Source organism: Mytilus trossulus, chromosome 7, assembly GCF_036588685.1.
Source record: "Mytilus trossulus isolate FHL-02 chromosome 7, PNRI_Mtr1.1.1.hap1, whole genome shotgun sequence".
In the NCBI taxonomy this organism is placed as follows: domain Eukaryota; kingdom Metazoa; phylum Mollusca; class Bivalvia; order Mytilida; family Mytilidae; genus Mytilus; species Mytilus trossulus.
This window is the reverse complement of record NC_086379.1, coordinates 16901560-16923912: the sequence shown is the minus strand read 5'-3', so window position 1 is coordinate 16923912 and position 22353 is coordinate 16901560. Positions and strand designations below refer to the sequence as shown.

Genomic DNA, 22353 nt, shown 5'->3' with positions numbered 1-22353 from the left:
ATAATTAATCATTGTCCAGTGCCACAATGACCTTATTTTATTAACAAGGTTTTAAAGGTTTGAAAGCTATAGCAAGGGTGTGTATAGTTTATTTGTACAATTGTAGACTTTACAAATCCTCAAGGTATAGAACTTCTATTCGTGACGAATTTTTAATTATTTCAGGCTTTCATTGAACATGTCAAAGCTACGCCTGGGGACAATTTTTTACTTCCTAGAAATTCTTTGTAGGATAATTTTTTTTTAAAAAGCCATAAAAAACATATATTCTTTATTAAATCAGAGACATGTAATTAAATGCAAATCAATTTTTCTTCGTTTATCTGTCACTTGAGTTGACTTTGTAGTCGTGTAATCAACACTTCAACATAATTTTCCGTAATGTCCCGTTATGTTTCTATTATTAGATTGTGTTCAGTGACCCGAGTTAACCTTTTGATGTCTGCTACAATATACAAAATCAGCATGTCTGGAAAATCTTTGTCGTTTTCCTTTAAATTATATAAAAGTCTGACTAAAAGCACTAAACCTTTATTGACAAAACGATTGTTCCAAACATGCAACAGGTAAATATGTTCTCGTGTTGATAAAATGCCTATTTCAAGAGATGAACTTGGAAAAATTTCCATGGATTTTTACCGCAACATATGACAAACGTAACTTGACCTGCATATGGAACCAATATTTGGAAACTTAAAAACTGTTGGTCAAATTTCTAATTGGTTTTGTTTGTGTATTGAATTTATGCAGTAATAATAAAGTGAAATATAGAAGTATTCTCTTGTTGATACCATTATCATGATTTATGTCAATACCCATATAAAAAAGGGGGGACTTAATGGATCAGACTGCTTTCTCCCTAGTCCAAATAATTATTATGAGGTCTGGCAAGGCTATTTTATTATTTTTCTGGGAGGAAAGCGGTATGTAGTTCAAGAGTTTTAAATACATGTATAGAATTCGACATAACAATCAATTTTTGAACATGTTTATAAAGTTTAACTTCATTTCAGGGCCTCTTATAGCTGACTATTTTTGAGAATATGGGCTTTTCTAATTGTTGAAGGCTGTACATTGACTTACAGTTGTTAATTTCTGTGTCATTTTGGTCTCTTGTGGAGAGTTGTCTCATTGGCAATCATACCACATCTTCCGATAACTTTATGATTTTAACCATTTCCGATGACTTTATGATTTTCGTATGTCAAAAAAAGGACGTCATATATTTTCGTATGAATGTAAAATTGGATCAGTACAAAGACAGGATGATGACTATAAAATCCGAAAGTTAGTATTTTCTTTGTACTGATCCAATTTTTAATTCATACGAAAATATATGACGTCCTTTTTTTGACATACGAAAATCATAAAGTTATCGGAAATGGTTAAAAATGGAGTAAGACTTGACAAAAAAACTAGATACCTAAAATCATTCGATAGGACATGCTTTTGAAATCTGAGTAAACACCTGAAAAAAAACTCAACAGTGATAACTGTAAGCAGTGAAAATAGTTATTAGTACGAAAACACATCACACGATGATAATTTAAAGGGTTCTGCTGATTACTGATTCAGAATTCATTTAGTAGTTTACAATCAAATTATTACAAGCAACTTTTTGTTGAAGTGGTTTACATTCAGAATTTCAAGACCCATTTTGCAATTCCTATTACATATAAACTTTATGGCATTTGCAATTTTAGGTTATCAATGCCATTTCAATTTTTAACTAGTGCCCTCTACAAATCTTTATATAGTTTGTTTCAAAAAAAATTTGAAATCTTTTTGTTGATCCAGGTTTGTGACATTTAAATTTAACATTGAGAAAATCATTCCTGGTTTTGAGTCTATCAAAACAATTTGAAATAATTCCTATTATATCTTATCAGACTTGTTTGTATCACAGTTTTCAACTTGGTGGTCAAAAAAGAAATTTTTCACCCTTAAATAATTTTAAAAATGGCAGTGAAGGGCACAAACTCAAACTCAAATACTATCATACATTATATCAAACACACAAAAATGTATCCATTAAACAACAAGAATTCGGTGTCTTTTTGAATGATTTCGATATTTGTAAATGGTTACATTTACATGAAAATTATGTCATCTGAAATTTTTGAAAAGTAAGGATAGTTATGATGAACTTGTCATATAAAAAGGTATTTTTTCATAATCAGCTTTTTGCAAAGAAACAAACTTATATTCTAACTCTAATATATTATTTTGGTAAATTTATTTATATATGACTTTGCTTAGATCCATTTAATGTAATATGTAATCTTTTTGAATTGACACACACTATAATGGTATTGTCAAATTTGTTTTCAGACTTTCTGCAGCTAAAATTATTAATGGTGTAGCGCTTGCCAAAGAAATTAAAGATGAAGTAAAGAAAGAAATCGATGAAGTAGTGGCAAGCGGAAAAAGAAGACCAAAGTTAATTGTAATAAGAGTTGGGGAAGATCCTGCCAGTCAAACTTATGTGAAAAACAAAATTAAGGCATGTGAATATACAGGTAATAAATGGTGCAGTTGTCTAACCATTTTAAATAATGGAAATCAAATCTATAAAAAATGCTTAGGGCTATTCCACCAAAAAATGTAGGGGGTGGGGGTTGGTGTTGGAAGGCACATTGTATTAATAATACATGGGTGATGGGTATCGGAGAAACTTTTCACACTTTAATACACTATAATTCTCAATTACAATTGTCTGAGTGGCGGGTGCTGACAAAAACTGCCTTCCACCCCACCCCCCTACATTTTTTTCAGGAAAAGCCCTTACTACAAACTTATATTCAAACTGACACAAATAGTAAGCTTCATAATAAAGAAATAAGGAAAAGTGGATAGTAAAATTTTTAGCGTATTATTTTTTTATTTTTCTATATTGCTACCTTCATGACCTTATTCCTATACTGCCAAATTGTTATATAAACTTAAATCAGGCTGTTTGTTTCTCTTCAAATTGTTCACATTTATTATTCCCAGGCATTTTGATAACTAGCTAAATACCATATCAGTTTTGCTCATTGTTGAAAGCAGATCAGTGACTTGTGGTTCACTATTCTACTCTTGTCTTTGATGTTGTGTTGTCACACATACTGCATCTCAATAATTTATATTACATGACAACCATACAATACATGTATGTAAACATATCTTCAAAGAATTTCTTTTTTTACAGGTATTGAAAGTGAAAGTATAACCTTACCAACCACAGTTAGTGAAGACGAACTATTGAATCTTATTAATAAACAAAACAATGACGATAGTGTAGATGGCATTCTTGTCCAACTTCCTGTACCGGAACACATTACAGAGAGAAAAGTGTGTAATGCCGTCACACCCAGTAAAGATGTGGACGGTTTTAATGTGATAAATGTCGGACGATTATGTTCCGATCAGATGACCTTTATTCCAGCCACTCCAGCAGGTGTCATGGAAGTTTTAAGAAGAACTGGTAAACATTAAATATATTTTGTTTTCCAAATATATATTTAAACCTATTCAATCATGTACTGTAAATTCAGAAACTTTACCTGCATTTATTTAATTGTTCTCTGTATTCTGTCATATTTGTCATATATGTATTTACCTTATATTATGCTAAAGCAATGTTGTTGCTAATGTACATGTAATAAAGATTCATTCATTCATATTTGAATACACAAATTAGAGATGAATTATGATTGATTTTGAGATATGCTACATGTACACACATTATGGTCACTTTAAAACATATATTTCAATTGTTTACATTTGTCATTATTTATCGTCCCATTCTTGTGTTTTTTGTTGTTGTTTAATTTGTATATCATTGTTATATACCCAACATTTTCTTTCATTCATATCTTTTAATTCAGGTATAGAAACCTTTGGAAAGAATGCTGTTGTTTGTGGGAGATCGAAAAATGTTGGCATGCCATGTGCCATGTTGTTACATGCTGATGGCAAATATGAAACTCAAGCAGGTATGTACTGGAAAAAATGAGCATTAACTACAAATCATATATGTTTTCAGAGGGTAGTAATGGGGATATCTTCATGACGAATAAAGGTAATATTTCTTGCCAAATGACATTAAAGGTAATTTTTGGTGCATCACAATAAAATGTTTACTTTCTTTTAGACAATATAAAAATCAACTGATTTTGACGCATCACTTTAATTTTTTCCAAAATGACACTTAACAATAATTATTTGAGACCTCTGCATATCACGATAAGAATATTTGGACAATTGAATTCAAAGTAAAATTTTAACCTATTTGAAGCTATTGGTAGCCAAAAAATGACTGTTTGACGCCTGACGGTAAGGGTGTTACAACCCTCATTTAAAGTTACAGCATCAATGTCTCTACCAGTCACCAGAAAAATACAGATTGTGTGTTTGTTTGAAATGAAGTTCCTACCTAATATAAGTCTTATGTAGATGAAATGTGTGTAGGTGGACCAAATTATATGATTAAGAGTACATACATGACATATGTTCTATCCAATACAGGGGTGTGGAAATATTTGTTGTGAGCACTTGTCCCCGGGCAAGTGAAACCTAAAATTTTACTTGTCCGGAAAAATATTTACTTGCCCTGATAATCCCAATAAATACTGAAGTTTTTCTTGTTAGCTAATATATGATTTTCACTTATCACTGTTGTGCATCACAAACAAATGACATCTATTTGTTTATATGTGTAAAAAAGTAGGAAATGGGTTAACATCAATGGGACAGAAACCTAACAGCAAAGTAGGTACATATATTAAATTTGAGGAAACTATAAAATAATAAACTATTGATTTTGTGGTGTTTCTCTCAACTGACACACTTGTTTTTTTCTTTGTTATTTATTATTGACTTGATGGGAATTAAAAGCGTCCCTTCTTTTTTCCACTTTGACAACATATAATGTTGATCTTTCATCTATGAATAAGACAAAAACTTCATTTATTTTCCGAATTTCCATAGATATCCAGGGGCAATCTGATATTCACGATGTGTGAAATTCTTGCTTCCGTTTTATTTTTTTTTAAACTCTGTGTCCTCCATCTGCATTTAAGGTTTTCTACTCGACTCATGACTCTTTTTGTCTTGCTTGCCCACCTTTTTATTAAGTATTTATCAATTTGAATCTCGATATAAAATTTAAAGAAATGACACTTCCAGAAAATGATGGATAAAACCTAATCGACGATCCCGGGTCAATGGACAAAGCCAATGCAATGTTAGGCAACTCGGGTTCGCATACTTATTTTTACTTATTTTGGTAATCTATCTATTTCCGGTATCATGTAATTTTTATCGCCATGAACATTGATGTTTTTACTTGCTGGATATTGGTTTCTTTTACATAAATTAAACATCTTTATACGTTTTGAAATTAATTTTATGTTTTTGTTAGATTTGAACTTAGTCTTGTATATTTTTTCACTTGTCCACGGGCAACCAAGACAAAAAAATTTACTTGTCCGGTTGTTCAAATGTACGAGTTGGGCGAGTCGGACATAGCATTTCCACACCCCTGCAATACAGTGATTGTCAAATTTCTGTGGCAGAATCAGGTGGACCAAATATTTATTTATTAATATCATAAACTGGTATATGGTCGTTTAAGAAGTTTCTAATCTGTTTAATTTTGCTACCTCTTTTAAATGCAAAATGTACTGCTTCTTTCTTAAAACGTCTGACAAGTCAGATACAAAACAAAGGTAACAAGAAAACAGGGCAGAATTTAAACAATCTACTGGATAGTTTTTCTGCACTTGTAGTCGAGTCAAGGTCAATGGCTACTGACTACTTTTGCAGAAATCTATCTGATAACAGTTGTTACTGACCTATTTCTTTGTTACCTTTGTATTGTATCTAATACATGTTTGATTATCGAGAACGTACATTAAAATTTGTTTTGCCCTTTTAGGTGATGCCACAGTGACTTTGTGCCATAGATATACCCCTCCAGAACAGTTACCTGTATTCACCAAGACAGCTGATATTCTAGTGGTGGCCTGTGGAATACCTAAGTTGATAACTGCTGATATGGTGAAAGAAGGAGCAACTGTGATAGATATTGGAATTAATAGAATTGTCGATGAAAAAACAGGAAAAACTAAGCTAGTTGGAGATGTTGATTTCGAAGGTAAAAAAAGATATTTGATAGTAGATAACAGGATCTGTAAATTGTTTTGTGTATTTATTTTGATAATGCTGGTAGATTTTGGTTGGCTTTTTAAGGAATTACTGTAATATTTTTTCTGTCTATGAAGAAATAACATAAAATATTTGGTGCACACTGAATAATACGCGTAGCGGGTTATTTAACAGTGTGCACCACATTTTTATTTTATTTCGTATAGAGGGAAAAAATATTACAGTCATTTCTTAAAATTTAATTCTTAAGTCCATTTTAAACTTTAGAAAACCATGAAAAAACGTTGATGACATCATGCATGGTCACATGACTTAATTATGTCTATGGCCTGATAACAAAATAACGTCAGCCAATCAGAAGACGCATTACATTCAAAATTAAATTATATCTGTTTAGAGGTAAAGGGAGACTATTCTGTGCTGTATATCTTACTATATAAGATAAACATGTTGTTATTCCTGCTTCGTTATTATAGAATTCAATAAGAGAGTCTCGTTAATTTGTCCTATTATTCTTTTTTTGAACACATGATAATTTTTTATTTTTATTAATTTTTCCAAACCATTAAAATACCGCTACATTGACAACAACACTTCAGTAAACTGCATCTTTTATTGACAATAAAAGATGCAGTTTACTAAAGTGTTGCTGTCAATGTAGCGGTATTTGATTTTTTTATCTTACAACCCTGCATCCCATCTGGTATCCACTTAAGGGAACTCTACCAGCACAAAACATAAGAGGCGTTGGTTCAGCAGCTCTTTATCAAGCCATTAAAAGTACAAAAAATATGGAATTGCACAAAAGGAAGAAATGCAGTTCGTATAATATGACAATTAATATGCATTATGAAACATAAATACTTGCTGGTTTTTTTTTACAGAAGTAGCAAAGAAGGCTGGTTACATAACACCAGTGCCAGGAGGTATGGGACCAATGACAGTAGCCATGTTGATGAAGAATACCATGATGGCTTACAAGAAAGAGATTAACTTTGATTGATGATGGCTCAAACCTAGGTGCTTTCTATCGGTAAGATTTATTATCACTATTTTAAGAAATTTTTATTTGATCTTGCTGACTGATAACTTTCTTTCTCAGCGGAGTTGAATGATATGAAAAATTATTGCTAGCAACTAAGGGGGCACGTGGCCATTGTCATTAAATTAACAACATTGTCATATGTAAAATAGGGATAAACAGATTATCATTGGTCATCTCAACTCAGTTGCTTTTCTCACATTCGCTGTACCTACTGAAGCGGGAAAACCAGTCTCATTGAGATGATCAACGAAAATCTATAATCATTTAGTTTGTTATTATTCAATTTCTGTACAAACTAAAAAGAGAAGCTATGGGTTTGTGGTACATCAAAATAATCATATTTTTATCATTATACAAGGTTTTGGTGAAATAATTATCTTCAACATTAGAAAAGTATCAATATTTTTTTCTTCTGTAAAACTAATATTAAAATTTCATGAACCTAAGTGCCGAAATAGAAAACTAATTATAGTCATGATAGTAATGTATTATTATGTTTGTTTTTACTATTTATTCTGTTACAGTTAAGATCTCGTATTCACAATTGACTTATTTAATAATATAAAAAGTTGCCTCTATCTCCTATAGAAGATTTTTCATGGAAATTCTATTTTATGGAAGAATGTATAATTTTCATTTCAGATTAATGGCAGCTGGAAAGAAGAGTCTCGTCGTATGAAATTACTGGCCACATTATATACATGTACATGAATTATTAACATATTAAGAATTGTTAAAGACTTTGATTTTTAAGTTTTTGTTATGGTATATTTTGTTATCATTGTAAAATACCATCTTACTTTATCATTATAAGCTTTTATAACTTTGAAGTGCTTATTAAATATTTTACTTGGGATAAGAGGTAGCTTTTCCTGTGATGTATTTGAAATCATACTTTTTTCTTAATTTTTGTTATTGAAAATATATCGTCTTGCTTCAGATGCTAGATTTTAAAATAAATGAATCTGGATATAATTTCTTAAAAAAGTATACTGGGAGATATACATTTTCTGGAAAGATTTTATGAGCCAGGTTGCCAGTTGAACTTTCTCACTTATTCTCAATGATAAATCTAATCCTTTATACAATTGTTTGAACAGTTTAGCTTTATTTATATAATGTCATGTACCGGTACTCAGCATTTCAACTAGCATTTTATTATGTTTAAGAATATACAGTTACCATATTTTTAAGGTTTGTTATGAATAGTGATTTATTTATATAATTAGATAAATAAATATTAAAAAAGAATATAACTTTTCTTCTGACAGGTGAAAATTTGTGTTATGTATGATTTTCCCCCTGAAAATATCTTTTTACAACACTAAACACACTTTTATAATGTAATATTTTATAGCCTGAAGCCAGAGCTATAACATGGTTGTTTTATTTGTACACGTACACACACAATAATACTGAATATAACATAATAATGTGCCAAGATAAATGTGTATACATTTTTTGTTGTTAGTGGAAAATTATATAAAGGTCTGTGATGTAATATTAGTCATGATAAAAATAGTCAAAGAGATATCCTTTTTTAATTGCATAATCTAAATTCAGACATTATTGCATGTATTTATAATTGCAATTTTGTCATTTTAGACTAAAATGTAATTTTATTGTTTGCGTTTATGAGAATAATCCTGTTTTATTCAGTTTAAATTTTCAAAATGCAGGTTTATAATTGCGATTTTTCATTTCAGACTAAAATGTGACTTTAATTTTTACATTTTTTGAGAATTATCCTCTTTCTTCATATAAAAATTTTCAAAATGTGAGTTTAAGTTATTGTGATTAAAACCATCCTGAATTTTCGCAATAATAAAAACATTGAAAAAAATCTGAATTTACAGTAGTACGACAGATGTTTAATCATGCATTGATTATTTAATTGTTTTTACCAGATAATTTATGTTTGTTTGATCATGGTTTGAAAATGTGTGATAATTTGATTTCAAGTTTTCATTCTTCAAAATATCTTGAAAAAATTTGTTTTAATTTGTTCATTTTTCAACATAGAGGCTTGTTTATTTTCATAGAAAACAGTAGTTTTTCATGAGGATAAAAACTGAAATGAATACACTCTGGTATATAGAATACAAAACATTGATCCTTTTTCAATTTTTTTAAGTGTACATGAGTACTCATGTTTAGAATTGAAAAAAATATTCATTGAATTTTTTTCTTAACTTAATTTTACACTAAAATAAGATACTTCATGTCTTTGAAACTAGTATGTAAGTAAGAAAAGTTATACAAAGTTAAGGTGTTCCTAAAATTTAAATATTAAAGTTCATGAAGTTCTTTCTTAGAGATTTGAATTTTTGAAAATTCTATAATTAAAGGAGGAGAGAAATGTTTTATTCCTAGAAATGTTCTCATGATTTTTATAAATGTAGTAAAATGTTGACAACTTTTTACTGGAAATTTGTATTTGTTTTGTATGTGACAGAGTCATGCACTGTCTTTCTTTAATGCATGCTATTAAAACACATGTTATTTAAAATGAAAGACACATTTTATGTGAATGGATGATAGTATTCAGAACATCTTACTTCAAGTGGATTTATTAACAAGTTATTAATGTGCCATTAATGTATAATCAGTAGGATTATACTGACTATACTAAGTAGAAAACATTTAATACATTTACATCTGAGTATGATGTGTTTACTGTTTCCCATAGCAGCTAAATGATGTAAATTTGGATGGTTTTGAACATTGATACTCAGGTTTTTAGAATAGAACAAAATTATACATACCTTTTTGTAAATTATTAATCAGATGTTAGTAAACAGGATCTGTAAGATGTTTTTGTATTTATTTTGATGTATTTTTTTTGTTCTTGGTTAATATCAGTCTTTCATTGTAAGCCAAAACTGTTTTACATATCATGTGTAATGTTAAAGAACAGATGATTATTAGTGTGGCACAGCTGAAGCAATTGAATACCCCGTTCACACTATGCATTTTTAAACCGGGTTCGACCCGAATTAATTAATCCGGATTACATTCCAATAGTGTGAACACGTTAAACTGGGGCGAACCCGGGTTAAAATTACCCCTCATCTGAGGTGGAGTTAATGTGGGGCGAACCCGGATTAGTTACCCCACATTCTAGTGTGAACGCAAAGTGGAGTTAATGTGGGGTTGTTGCCATAGCGTTACGTGACATTTCTGCCGTCATTCTTCTCAACCTAGCAAACCTATTTTACGCTTTAAATTTGTAATCTTCCGCCTATTTTTTCGTATCAGTGACAAAAGAAAGAAGAACAGTACCGTGGCGGTTTCCATTTCGTTTGTTGTCACAGACGCTGTTTACAAGATGTTGCGCATGCGTGTCTATTTTTGTTGAAGGGAAAAACACAAAGTGGGGTAATTCTTTTTCAAGTGTGAACCGGTGTAATTAATTCGGATTAACTAACCTGGGTTCGACCCGGTTTAGATTTCATAGTGTGAACACGGTATTAGTCTTTTGTTTCTCTTTTTTCTCTCATGTTTTTATTTGTACGACTGTACATTTGATTTGTCTCTCATGTATATAAATTATAAGTCCGATATCTTTGATAAGTTTTCCCAATTGTTGTTTTAGTTTCGATGGATTCATTATTCTTTGTTGGATACATATTTTCATTGATTTCATGGGTATGGGTATAACACAGAGTTTTAAAAATGTTCTCAACAAAGTACAATTTTCTGTTGGCTTGTATGCAGACTTTGTCAAAACCACAAAATCCAATATACATTTAAGGACAAGTTTTACTCAACCTAAGAAAACTGGTATCCACAAATTGAATTATTCCACAGATTTCATTTTTGTAAATATGATTATCAGGAGAAGGAAATGATTTTCCATATTCAACAGGACATATTTTGTTGGATAAAAAGTTTAGCTCATATGTATTATTCCAAATTCAAAGTCAAATTCAAAATTTTCTTAATTTGATACATTCTGTTGAATGTAATAAAAATATTGACTCTAGAATCAAGGATTCTTCCTCCTCACCAAATTACCTTATTGTCAAAAGGAGTAGGTTCGGTAAGACCCCTTTTGGCCCCAAAATATAGCAATTTTACAAAATTGTGATAATGTAATCGTTAAGCTATTTATTGGAAAGTAGAATGATTCTGCTACATAAATATAGGCTGTTTTTTGACAATACAATGCACATATATCGGGTACTAGCATCATAAAGTCATGCTAAATTACAGAAATCTTCACAATATTAGCATTTTAATAAAAATTTAGACTGATTCTGTCTTAAATGAAAGTGGCCGCATTCCTGTTCATTCATAATATTGAAATGTAAGTTGTATTTGATGACAATACATAATATATATAAAGGTTGAGGATGAACACGGATGCGGCCAATTTCATTTTTGACAAAAACCATCTGAAAAGTGACGATTTTTGGCAAATTTGATAGATTTTTCATACTTAAGCTTGAATCGGAGCGTTTTTAATGACTTAATCAGTTGAAATCTTTCACAAAAACTAATTGAGTCAATTGAAATAGACACTTAAGTGTTTGAAAAGTGTCTAAAATATTTCGTCAGATGAACTTGAAAATTGAGGCCAAAATCGGCTCTTACCGTACCTTCTCCTTTCGATGCTTGATATATGATGGTTTTAATAACTATAGAAAATATGCCAGTTTAGATGTAGATAAATAGCCTGTAGAGTTATTAGATCTGGTGCTGAATATTTATTGCCTTATGTTCCTGCCTTGTCATTTTGATATCATTTTCAATGAAAAAAAATATTTCACAGTATTGGTATTAACCGAGTGACATATTGATTGATGTGCAACATTTATAGACATTATAAGGTTGTTGTTTGTTAAAGACTTATTTCAATAGATTATGGTTGCGGAGACTTTTTATTTCATAGAATACTGTGGATTCATTATCATTTGTTGTGGACCCATTTTGATTGATTTCTTGGTAAAGGTGACTTACACTTTTAAGTGATCACCAAAGCTCAAGTTTCTGACAGCTTTGTTTGCAGACTGTAGTAAAACAGCAAACCAGGTATCCAGGAAAAGACAATCCATCCTTAATCCACAAAAATTGGTTCACTTAAAAATAAATGGATTCAAAGTTTTGAATTTTTACCTATTTTTAATCCGATATTTTACTTTCTTGTATTGTACTCAATAGAGAATCTCATTGACCAGTTGAAATTTACTATTAAACTGTCATTTGTATTGTATTTATAAATGAGCTATTTTGTTTAAGACGTTGCCTTATATATAATTTTGTGATACTACTCGCTTGTTTCATAAAAGCTTTTAATTGGGAAAGGGTTTTTTTTTTTTTAATTGAACCATTTTTTTTTCACCTGTAGGTTATGGTAATTTTGAAGTTAGTATATTGATACCAGTGATATAACTATTGCATAATTAGTAAATTTTAGAAAAAAATATTCCTATTTATTTCATTCCAGGTTGCTGTTCAATTCTGAAATTTGAATGAGATTTCTCTTTTTTTTTTAATGCGTTTCCCTCAGTTTTAGTTTGTTACCCCGATTATGTTTTTTGTCCATGGATTTATGAGTTTGGAACATACAGTATACTACTGTTGCCTTCATTTAGAGAATATTACAAAATTCCTATTCATGTCATTGAAAAACAAAGGTAGAACAATTTTGCTGCCTTGGTTTCCATTGTCAAAAAGTAGTTCAATACAATCAAATGTCACTTACAGGTCAAATAAATATGTCTGCCCAAAAGGGAAATTTTAAGTTCCTAAAAACCTACATGTCATTTTATAATGCTAATCATCAACAAACTTACAAAAGCCTCAGACACAAAGCTCTTAGTGTACTTAAAATTTCATAAAGGGAATGTATAGAGAAGGCATTTAGTACCTGATAATACTTCCTCTATTTTATAGAACAAGTTATGATAATTATATATGTAATTCAGTGACCCTTAATTCATGAATTAATTTTGAATATGTAAACAGTGTAATCAGAATTTTGGTATATGAATTGCTTGTGAACAGTTTTAAAGTATTGATTTTAATTTTACTGCTATCAATTTGTAATACACCAATACGATAAATGTAACCTTTATGGCATGAAAGAAACATACAAACAAACATAAAAAATACTGTTATTCCAAATATTTTTATGATTGAATTTAAAAAAGAAAATACTATTAAAATTATTTCACTTAAAATCCTTTTTTTAATGCAAATATTCCACTTTAATTTTTTTTCTTTTTTCATGCTTACTTTTTATTCAAGATATGACTTCATTTCAATTTATACTCACAAAAAGAAGAAGACTAGCAGGTGAATTAATCAAAATAAAAACCAACAGTATTATGAATATATAGAATTATGAATGACTTTAAATGGCACTGTATTTTTATTTATTCATTGAAAGGCTATGACTACTTTGTTGAAACTAAAGTTTGGAACTGATATCTCAAAGCTATATTTTATAGGACTTGAGTACATGCACATAGACCAAACTCTCATGGAGACCCCAATAATTTTTGTAGCTATATGCTGTCTAATTGTAACTTAAATTTTCTTAAACAATTTTATATACCCGGAAACTTCATTATTTTTATGAAACTTGTATTCTAGCATAGTAAACTGCTAAAACACAAGATTTTAAACAAACATTGAATTTTAAATCCATATATTTAAATCTATGGTTTAATCTTACACGCGCTATTCATGAATAAAAAAAGATTAACCTAGACTGCAACATAAAAACACAAATTCGCCTAAAAAGATAAGAGGTCAATGGAAGGTTGTTATGCACTTAATGCTATGATGAATATAATGCATTTATGTTACAGTATATGTTTTGTCCACATATCAGAATGAGTACATAACTTTACTGAAGGAATTTGTTTTATATTGTATTTGTTAATTTTACACAGTAAGTGTCAAAGACATTTTTAGAATAAAAAGAATTGGAAAACTTACTTGAAACATGGGAAAGATGAATTTATATGATCTTTACTGGTTTATAGAGTTCACAACAATGTCACAGTTAATAAAGAAACTGATATTGGTTTGTCTTAGAATTATTGTTAAGAATTATTTTGTCTGTTTTGTAGCAAATTTATTAAATATCTAGTCTTGTTTAAAATTGTGGGCATGTTTTTTACTTTGTAATGTCTGTTTTTGTAAAGATTAAACCCTTATCAGTGAACATTTTAAAATAATGCTGTGGTCTTAGAATTGGATAATTTGAAGATGTTGGTTCAAGGTCATATTAAGCCTGATTTGACATGAAAAGTGACAACCATTTCATATCATCAAAATTCTATAAATATCAATCTGTAAAATATTAAAAAAAATCCTGGTTGTATTTTTTTGTATTTAATTAGTTAAGAAAGAAGTATTAAGTCTTTCTAATATCATATTATTGAAATTGGTTAGAGAATCAATGAAAAAAAAACCATACAGATACACTACCTTAAAATTTTACCTTTGGCAAGTTTGATAGCTTCCAAATTCTCTTCATTCATCACTTGATATCTTTTTTGTCTTATTTTATAATATCATAATGCATAGCTTTATGTGAAATTTCTGGAAATTAATTACAGGTTGTTCTGTATTCGAAATAAGATTCGTAATTTTCTTGAAGTGTTGAATGAATGTTTTTAGATGGTTAATTATGTCAACTATTATAGATGGATAAAAGAATTTCCAGGTCATCATTATCCATTGAATTGTAATAGTTTTCAACGAAATAATTAAGATTGTTTTTAAACATGTTTTATAAAATGTTTTATTTTGGAGTGCTTTATTGAGTAATAAATATATTTTAATCATGAATTGCTATTTAACTTTATTCAGCAAACTAGTTTAGAGGGTGCGAAAGATTCTGCAATAGAACTGATCAAGTCACAAAACCAGAGACTTTTAAAAGCTTTAATCTTCAACCATGATATCCCCATTGCAAAACATTGATACATCTCCATGCTTATTTAAACTATTAAGTTCTGCAGCATTTAATTTGTCTCTGTGCATAATTTGTTCAAAAGAAATGTTTTATTTTTGTAGTGCACAGAATTAGGACAACAAAGGAGTCCCTTTTTATTGTCTTATTGGAATTTTCTCAATTTTACACGTCTGACTGTCAACGTAATTGGGGATAAACTCACTGTCATGTTTTATTGGTCAAGGTTCAATTTTCATGGTCCTTTTCTCAGGTTTAAAAAAAAGTCAACTATATTTGATGAATGCAATTATTGTATAGTTTTTTTTTGGCAGGAAGAGTTAATCTGACCTGACCTTCATTTTGCATGGCACTTGATCAATTTTTTTTTCAAGTTTTCTTGTTTTGTTCTATTTGGCTGATACTATAAGCAGAAGTTTATCAATAGTGTATGGGATTATTGTAATGTATATATGTGAATTTGAACAGTGCTAGTATGACCTTAACAGAGAGGCAAAAGATACCAGAGGGACATTCAAACTGACAACGCCATGGCTAAAAAAGAAAAAAAGATATTACGTTTTTTGAATGCAAAACACATTCTGTTTTAGCAATGGCTCCGTGTGTTCGAAATATTCATTTTGGAATAAAACTTCTTATCATGACACTGGGTGCTTTCAAATAAATTTTGTCTGCTGTGATCTTTTTATTCTCTAATATACATATAAGGCTGCTTATTCAAAGGCTACCTCCTAATTAAAAAAGGCATTCCATTTCTTATTTTTATGCCCATTCAATTGATAGGGAATTGTGGTTGCTCACAAGGAAGCTACTAAACCAAGAGTTCCAAATGGTGAAGTTGTAATCCCCATTCGTAAATTTTACAGGTTGGTTGGGGGTTATGGATGATATCAGATGTGTCGTTATGTCGTCACTAAAATACACTTCCCCTTTCACGAATGTGACCTTCCGAATTAGACTATTTACCGGATTTCTAATAACATAAGCAACACGATGGGTGCCACATGTGGAACAGGATCTGCTTACCCTTCCAGAGCACCTGAGATAACCCCCAGCTTTTGGTGGGGTACGTGTTGCTTAGTCTTTAATAATACACCCGCTTTAAAAAGGGGGGTATATTGTTTTACCTCTGTCTGTCCTTCCATCCGTCCCATGAATATTTGTCGTCGCATTTTTCTCAGGAACTACAATACAAGGATTTCTGAAATTTGGGTTCAGGGTTTATCTAAGTCAGCTATACCGTGTGATGCGTATTCAGATTGATCACTTGACAACTTCCTGTTTACCGAACACTTGTATGATTTACACATGATAGCCAAGTTGAAAATTTTCGTCACATTTTTCTCAGGAACTACAATACAAGGATTTCTGAAATTTGGTTTCAGGATTTATATAAGTCAGCTATACCGTGTGATGCGTTTTCAGATTCATCACTCGACAACTTCCTGTTTACCGAACACTTGCATATTTTTACACTATTAATATTATCCACTTGCGGCTGGGGTATCATCAGTGAGCAGTAGCTCGCAGTTTCACTTGTTTTCTATTTTGTCTCTTCTGTACTATTATTTGCTGTTTGTCTTTTTTTTTTTATCCATGGCGTTGTCAGCTTATTTTGGATCTATGAGTTTGACTGTCCCTCTGGTATCTTTCCTCCCTTTTACATTGTTGAGTAAAAAAACGTTATTTCTGTTAACATCGGCTATTTTCGGATTTTTTTTTCTGTGTCTACTCTTGATAATAAATAGATTTTCCAAATGGCTATCTTGAGCTTCACCCTAATATCATTATCATTCTATTTTGTATTGTATATTGCAAATTAAAGGTTATTTGATTCTCAAAATGTCGTAATTATTAAAGTGAGGTGAGCTACTAGGTATCAATTGAAACTGGCACAAAATACATCACCAAATATAACAGTCTTTTAAAATATAATCTATATAAGATTTATCTGTGGCGATTTATTCAAAATATTTGAAAGGCTAAGTAAACTAAGAAATTAAACGGAATTAAAAATCAAAATGTGTTGCATGTCGCTGGCACAGATGTTTCCAGATTAGGCAAAGTAAAGACGTTTTCTAGGAATGATTGAGATTTTGAGAAAGACAGTATTCAAGAAATGTTTTTGAATGTTTGACATGTTTTTGGTCATGCAACCCATTATTGAAATCCGTCACTAAAGGAAAGAGTTTATCAGGTATTGACACCAGATTTCTATCTGTACGACTGGTCGTATTTGCAATTTATCATAAGGAAGATATACTAGTATCTAAAATACAGTATTCCTTGCCAATGAAGCTCAAACATAATTGTTACTCAAAAGGAGTGCTCAACATGAAGCCTCGACCTATCAAATGCTGTTGAACATGTCAAAGCCCGCAACCTTGCTATTGGTTATCTACGATAGTAATGTTATCTGCTATTATTTCAAGGGACTTTTGTGTTGATAAGATATTTCTAAATGTATATGTTAAGGTTCATTAGGTTTGGTTTTTTATAAGAACCGAAACACTTGAAGATCTATGTAACCAACAATAACCTTATGAATTAGCCAAATTCATATAAGACAAACCTTCCTCGAGGGAGTTGAAACCTTAGTTTCTTTATAATTTCAAAATGCATGAACGGACAGTTTTAGAAAGTAAAATTGAGAATGGAAATGGGGAATGTGTCAAAGAGACAACAACCCGACCATAGAAAAAAGGGTTTGTTATAAATCATGTCTGTACCGTAGTATTGACTTTTGGGCTGATGATACCCTCGGGAACTGATAGTCCACCAGCAGTGGTATCGACCAAGTGATGTAATTTTTTTTTATGCATCTGAACCAACAATATAGAAGGAATTGGAATATGTGGTCGTGTTTACAATTCTAAAAGTACAGGCATATATATAGCTATGCCTTTTGAAAATTTAAGGCAAGACATGAACTATATAATATGTAATACCGGTATGTATTGTGTGTATCTGATTTATTTTTTAATTATAATTTTCATTTTTTATGCTACCAGAAAAAGGTATACTAATAACCAAACAACTTACTTTTATTTGATAAGATTGATATGATTTACATAGTTTAAATCACCTATTGTTATGTAGATATCTTTTGTTCCACTTTTGTGTATGTCAATCAAAACAATTCAATACGATTTATACACAAAGGGAATATCTCAAACATTTTTCTTAACATATGTAAATGTTGGAATATCTTCTGTGAAAACGAAAACATAACTTGCATTTAAATATTACTGTTATGGGTACTGCAATGACATTAACAATTTTCAAGGAGCACTAAATTGTGTGGTGTAAAAACGGCCATATTTTCCAATTCTTTCGAATCAACCTTAATTCGACAATTAATGAATAATATTAACTTCTGTATTTGTTTATTTATTTACTAATAATTCATAATTTGTAAACAAATATGGTATTTATCTTGGTAAACACAATAAAAATGTAATGCACACATTGACTTCCGACTCAATTCTTTGCTATGTTGCAGTGTTGTATTTACTATGAATATGCACAGCATATACATATAAATATTAAAAAAATATTATGACATATTATCGTTCTTGAATCATATCATTATTTAAAAATTAAATGATATGATTCTAGTTATTCTTTCCGAAAAGAAAAAAAAACCCAAGAAGACAAAATAAGGCGCTTGAAGCTATTTTTTTCTCCGAAAAAAACGTTTTAGATTTATCCACGATATAACAATTTTTGTGCTAATATAGTGAAATAAATATGCAAATATAAACATACCTTTTGTTTCACTTATGTGAAATGTGTCTATTTAAATAGATAAACGACTTACAAGTTTAGTGGAGATTCTAATTCACTGTGGCCACTCTTACAACTTGTACAACAAAGTCATATATATTATGTGCAAACAATATACTTAAAACCTGAACTGAAAAACAATGTATTACAATGTATTACTTTGTGTTGGCTTGAGGTAAAAGCATAAGTCCCCAGTGAAAGATTATCTCTGTTTAATTTTTACGCTTATGTACACGAAAGGAAGACTGGAACCTTATGTCCACAAGGAAAAACTGAAATATCAAAACATCATTTGTCTCTATCATCTCTTGTAAGAGTGAAGTATAAAATACATTAACGTTACAATTACAACAACTCTCAGTTGAATATAAAGTATTCTCAAAGCGACATTTCAGTGATATAAAGTTGCATTTGATTTTGTTATACAGAACCTTATTAACATGATAAAACATTTTTATTTTTAAGTATTTTTTGGGAGTCGAAAAAAACATATAGTGATTGCGAGTATCAATTAATGACGAGTCACATGAGAATAAAAGACGTTGTATAAATAAGACTATCAATACCAAATTTATTGCATCACCACATGCACATTTTGAAAATATATGTCTCTTCAGTGTTGCATTAAGTCATAATATTTGAAAACCGAATGCAAAATTTGAAGTACAGAAAAAATCAGAAAGGACCAAAATAAATCAAGAGCCTTACTTTTGCTTGCATTCCTGGTTTCAACATCAGATAAAGGCAACAGTAGTATACCGCTGTTTAAAATGCACGAATCAATAGAGAAAAAAACAAATCCGGGTAACAAACTTAAACTGAGGGAAACGTATCAAATATAAGAGAACTACGACACAACAGAGACACAACACAGAACGTAACACACACAGATACGAACTATAATGTAACAATGTCCATTTTCCTGACTTGGTACACGGCATTTTATGAAAAAATGGTAGGTTGAACCTTTTTTTGTGGCATGCCAAATTTGACAATAATTTGACAACATTACACGACAGGGTTACACTAAAATAAATAAACAGATAAATGGGAGAAAATATAGGACAGAAAAACAAACGAATAATAGCCATCAAAAGGTAACAGGTCAACAATATTTTTATATGCCAGACGCGCGCTACGTCCACACAAAAAAAAGCTCAGAACATTTTCAGAGGTAACACATATTGTATTTAGTTGATAATTAACCTTGAGGAGACCCACACGTAGCCTCTGGCTGTTGGCAATCATCTTTAAATTAAAAAAAAATATTTAAATAAAAAAAATAGTTAACCTTAAAATTGAGAAAGGAAATGGTGAATATGTCAAAGCGACAACCACCCGACCATAGAGCAAACAACAGCCGAAGGCAACTTGTATGATATAAGACTTTCCTCGTGTAAACGCAAACTTGATTCGTTTCAAGATTAAGATTTTAGAACGTTTTTCTTACCAAATTCCTAAATTTAGAAATGCCTGTAACATATACACAGTAATAAGGTCACTTTCCGTAATCAATAGGAATACACTAGTAATAACTGGATGATTTATGAATTGCATTGTTTTTCGTATCAGTTATAGTTTCTGTGCCTGAAAGGGCGCGTTAGGGGATCATTTCACTAAAATTGAGAGATCAGTTTTTAAACATTACTATAAAAGAGGGACGAAAGATACCAAAGGGACAGTCAAACTCGTAAATCTAAAACAAACTGACAACGCCATGGCTTAAAATGAAAAAGACAAACAGAAAAACAATAGTACACATGACACAACATAGAAAACTAAAGAATAAACAACACGAACCCCACCAAAACTAGGGGTGATCTCAGGTGCTCCGGAAGTGTAAGCAGATCCTGCTCCACATGCGGCACCCGTCGTGTTGCTTATGTGATTACAAATCCGGTAAAAAGTCGTAATTCGGTAGGTCAAATTCATGAAAGGGAAGGGGATTGTAGTTACGACGTAAGGAACATATCCGATATCATTGGTGAAACGGTTATTCCATAACGGTCAACCAACTCGTGATGGCGTCCGTAAAATTTTCGAAGGGATGATTTCAACTTCACCATTTGGAACTCTTGGTTTAATAGCTTCCTTGTGAGCAGTAACCCTCTATCAAGAAAATCATGATAGGAAATGCAAGCACGGGAATATCGTATCAATTGGGAGATATATACCCCGTATGCAGGTGCTGCTGGAATGTTGCTACTTAGAAATGGAAAGTTCACAATTGGAAAGCTGAAATCATCTCTTTTGTCGTAAAGTTTTGTCTTCAACCGACCCTCATTGTCAATTTCTAGATGTAAGTCAAGATATGAAGCCGACTTAACTGTATCTGTAGTATCCTTTATCTCCAATTCGATGGGATATCATAGATGCGATCCACATAGTCACCAAATTTTGAATTGTTCAGTGAAAGAACGTCATCTATATAGCGGAAAGTAGAGTTAAAGGATATTGCTAACTTCTTATCTTTCTTCCTAAGAAGTTACTGCATGAAGTAAGCCTCATAATAATAAAGAAACAAGTCAGCAAGTAGAGGGGCACAGTTTGTTCCCATTGGGATGCCGACAGTCTGTTGAAAAACACGTCCTCCGAACGTAACAAATATGTTGTCAATCAAGAAATCAAGCATCTTGATAAAATCGGTTTCAGAGAATTTTTTATTTGAATCAGAATGATAAAATTAACTTTGAATCTACTGTTCGACAGTCATAACTCGATTGAGTGAAAGCAAATCTTGGTTACAAACTAAAAACCAAAACACCAAAAAACTATAAGAGAAAAAAACAACAAAACTACAGAAACACTGAAGTGCAACAAAAAACAAACGACAATGCAACACAAAAGGAAACGAACTATAAGGAAACAACTGCCCTTTTCCTGACTTGGTTCAAATTACATGGCAGGAATACAACACAAATTAATGCAAGAACATTACAAAGGAAAGCTTTTTGGATTACCTTAGAACCTTAGTAAAAGTTTATTGTGAATAATAAAGAGGTATATACAATTTTGATAGGAGGGCACATTTGCCCTGTTGTTCAAATAAGAAGAACCTGTTTTTGTACTATCGAACCTCTGGGAACCAGTACTCTCTTATATGAAATTAAAGGTAGAGGTATGTTGAATTTTTCAAAACAAGGGATAAGGTACTAGTACAGTTTAGACATTAAATAACTATCCCTATATTTGAACTTAAGACAAAGACGCCATTTATGATTGAAATTACAGAATTTGAAATAGAAAGCAATGGATCCATTTATTAATGTTTTTTTTACCATGAGGTGGTTTTCTGTTTTGAATTTTCGGTATTTTGTATTTAACATTTTTTGTAACGATAAAGTATTGTTTATGAAATCGATGTCTGTGAATATACTGAATAAATATGAGACATTAATGATTTTTCTGATCTAATGATAGACATCTTTGCAAGGCAAGTATT

At 30.8% G+C, this 22353-nt stretch overlaps 1 protein-coding gene across 1 annotated transcript; it reads left to right on the top strand.

The window, feature by feature from the left end:
- The first annotated feature begins 418 nt into the window (after positions 1–418).
- On the top strand, positions 419–8774 carry LOC134726864 (bifunctional methylenetetrahydrofolate dehydrogenase/cyclohydrolase, mitochondrial-like). The gene is made up of 7 exons (XM_063591267.1): positions 419–566; positions 2332–2519; positions 3191–3466; positions 3870–3977; positions 5921–6139; positions 7035–7183; positions 7838–8774. Exons 1-6 carry the CDS (start codon positions 439–441, stop codon positions 7151–7153), a joined length of 1038 nt encoding a protein of 345 aa, XP_063447337.1. The 5' UTR covers positions 419–438; the 3' UTR covers positions 7154–7183; positions 7838–8774.
- Positions 8775–22353: the final 13579 nt, after the last annotated feature.

Excerpts from the sequence above, each read along its gene's own strand:
- LOC134726864 (XM_063591267.1), top strand. The coding sequence starts at position 439 with ATGTCTGCTACAATATACAAAATCAGCATGTCTGGAAAATCTTTGTCG. Across the intron at positions 3,978-5,920 it reads CAAATATGAAACTCAAGCAG|GTGATGCCACAGTGACTTTG; the intron begins GTATGTACTGGA and ends TTGCCCTTTTAG. Across the intron at positions 6,140-7,034 it reads TGGAGATGTTGATTTCGAAG|AAGTAGCAAAGAAGGCTGGT; the intron begins GTAAAAAAAGAT and ends TTTTTTTTACAG.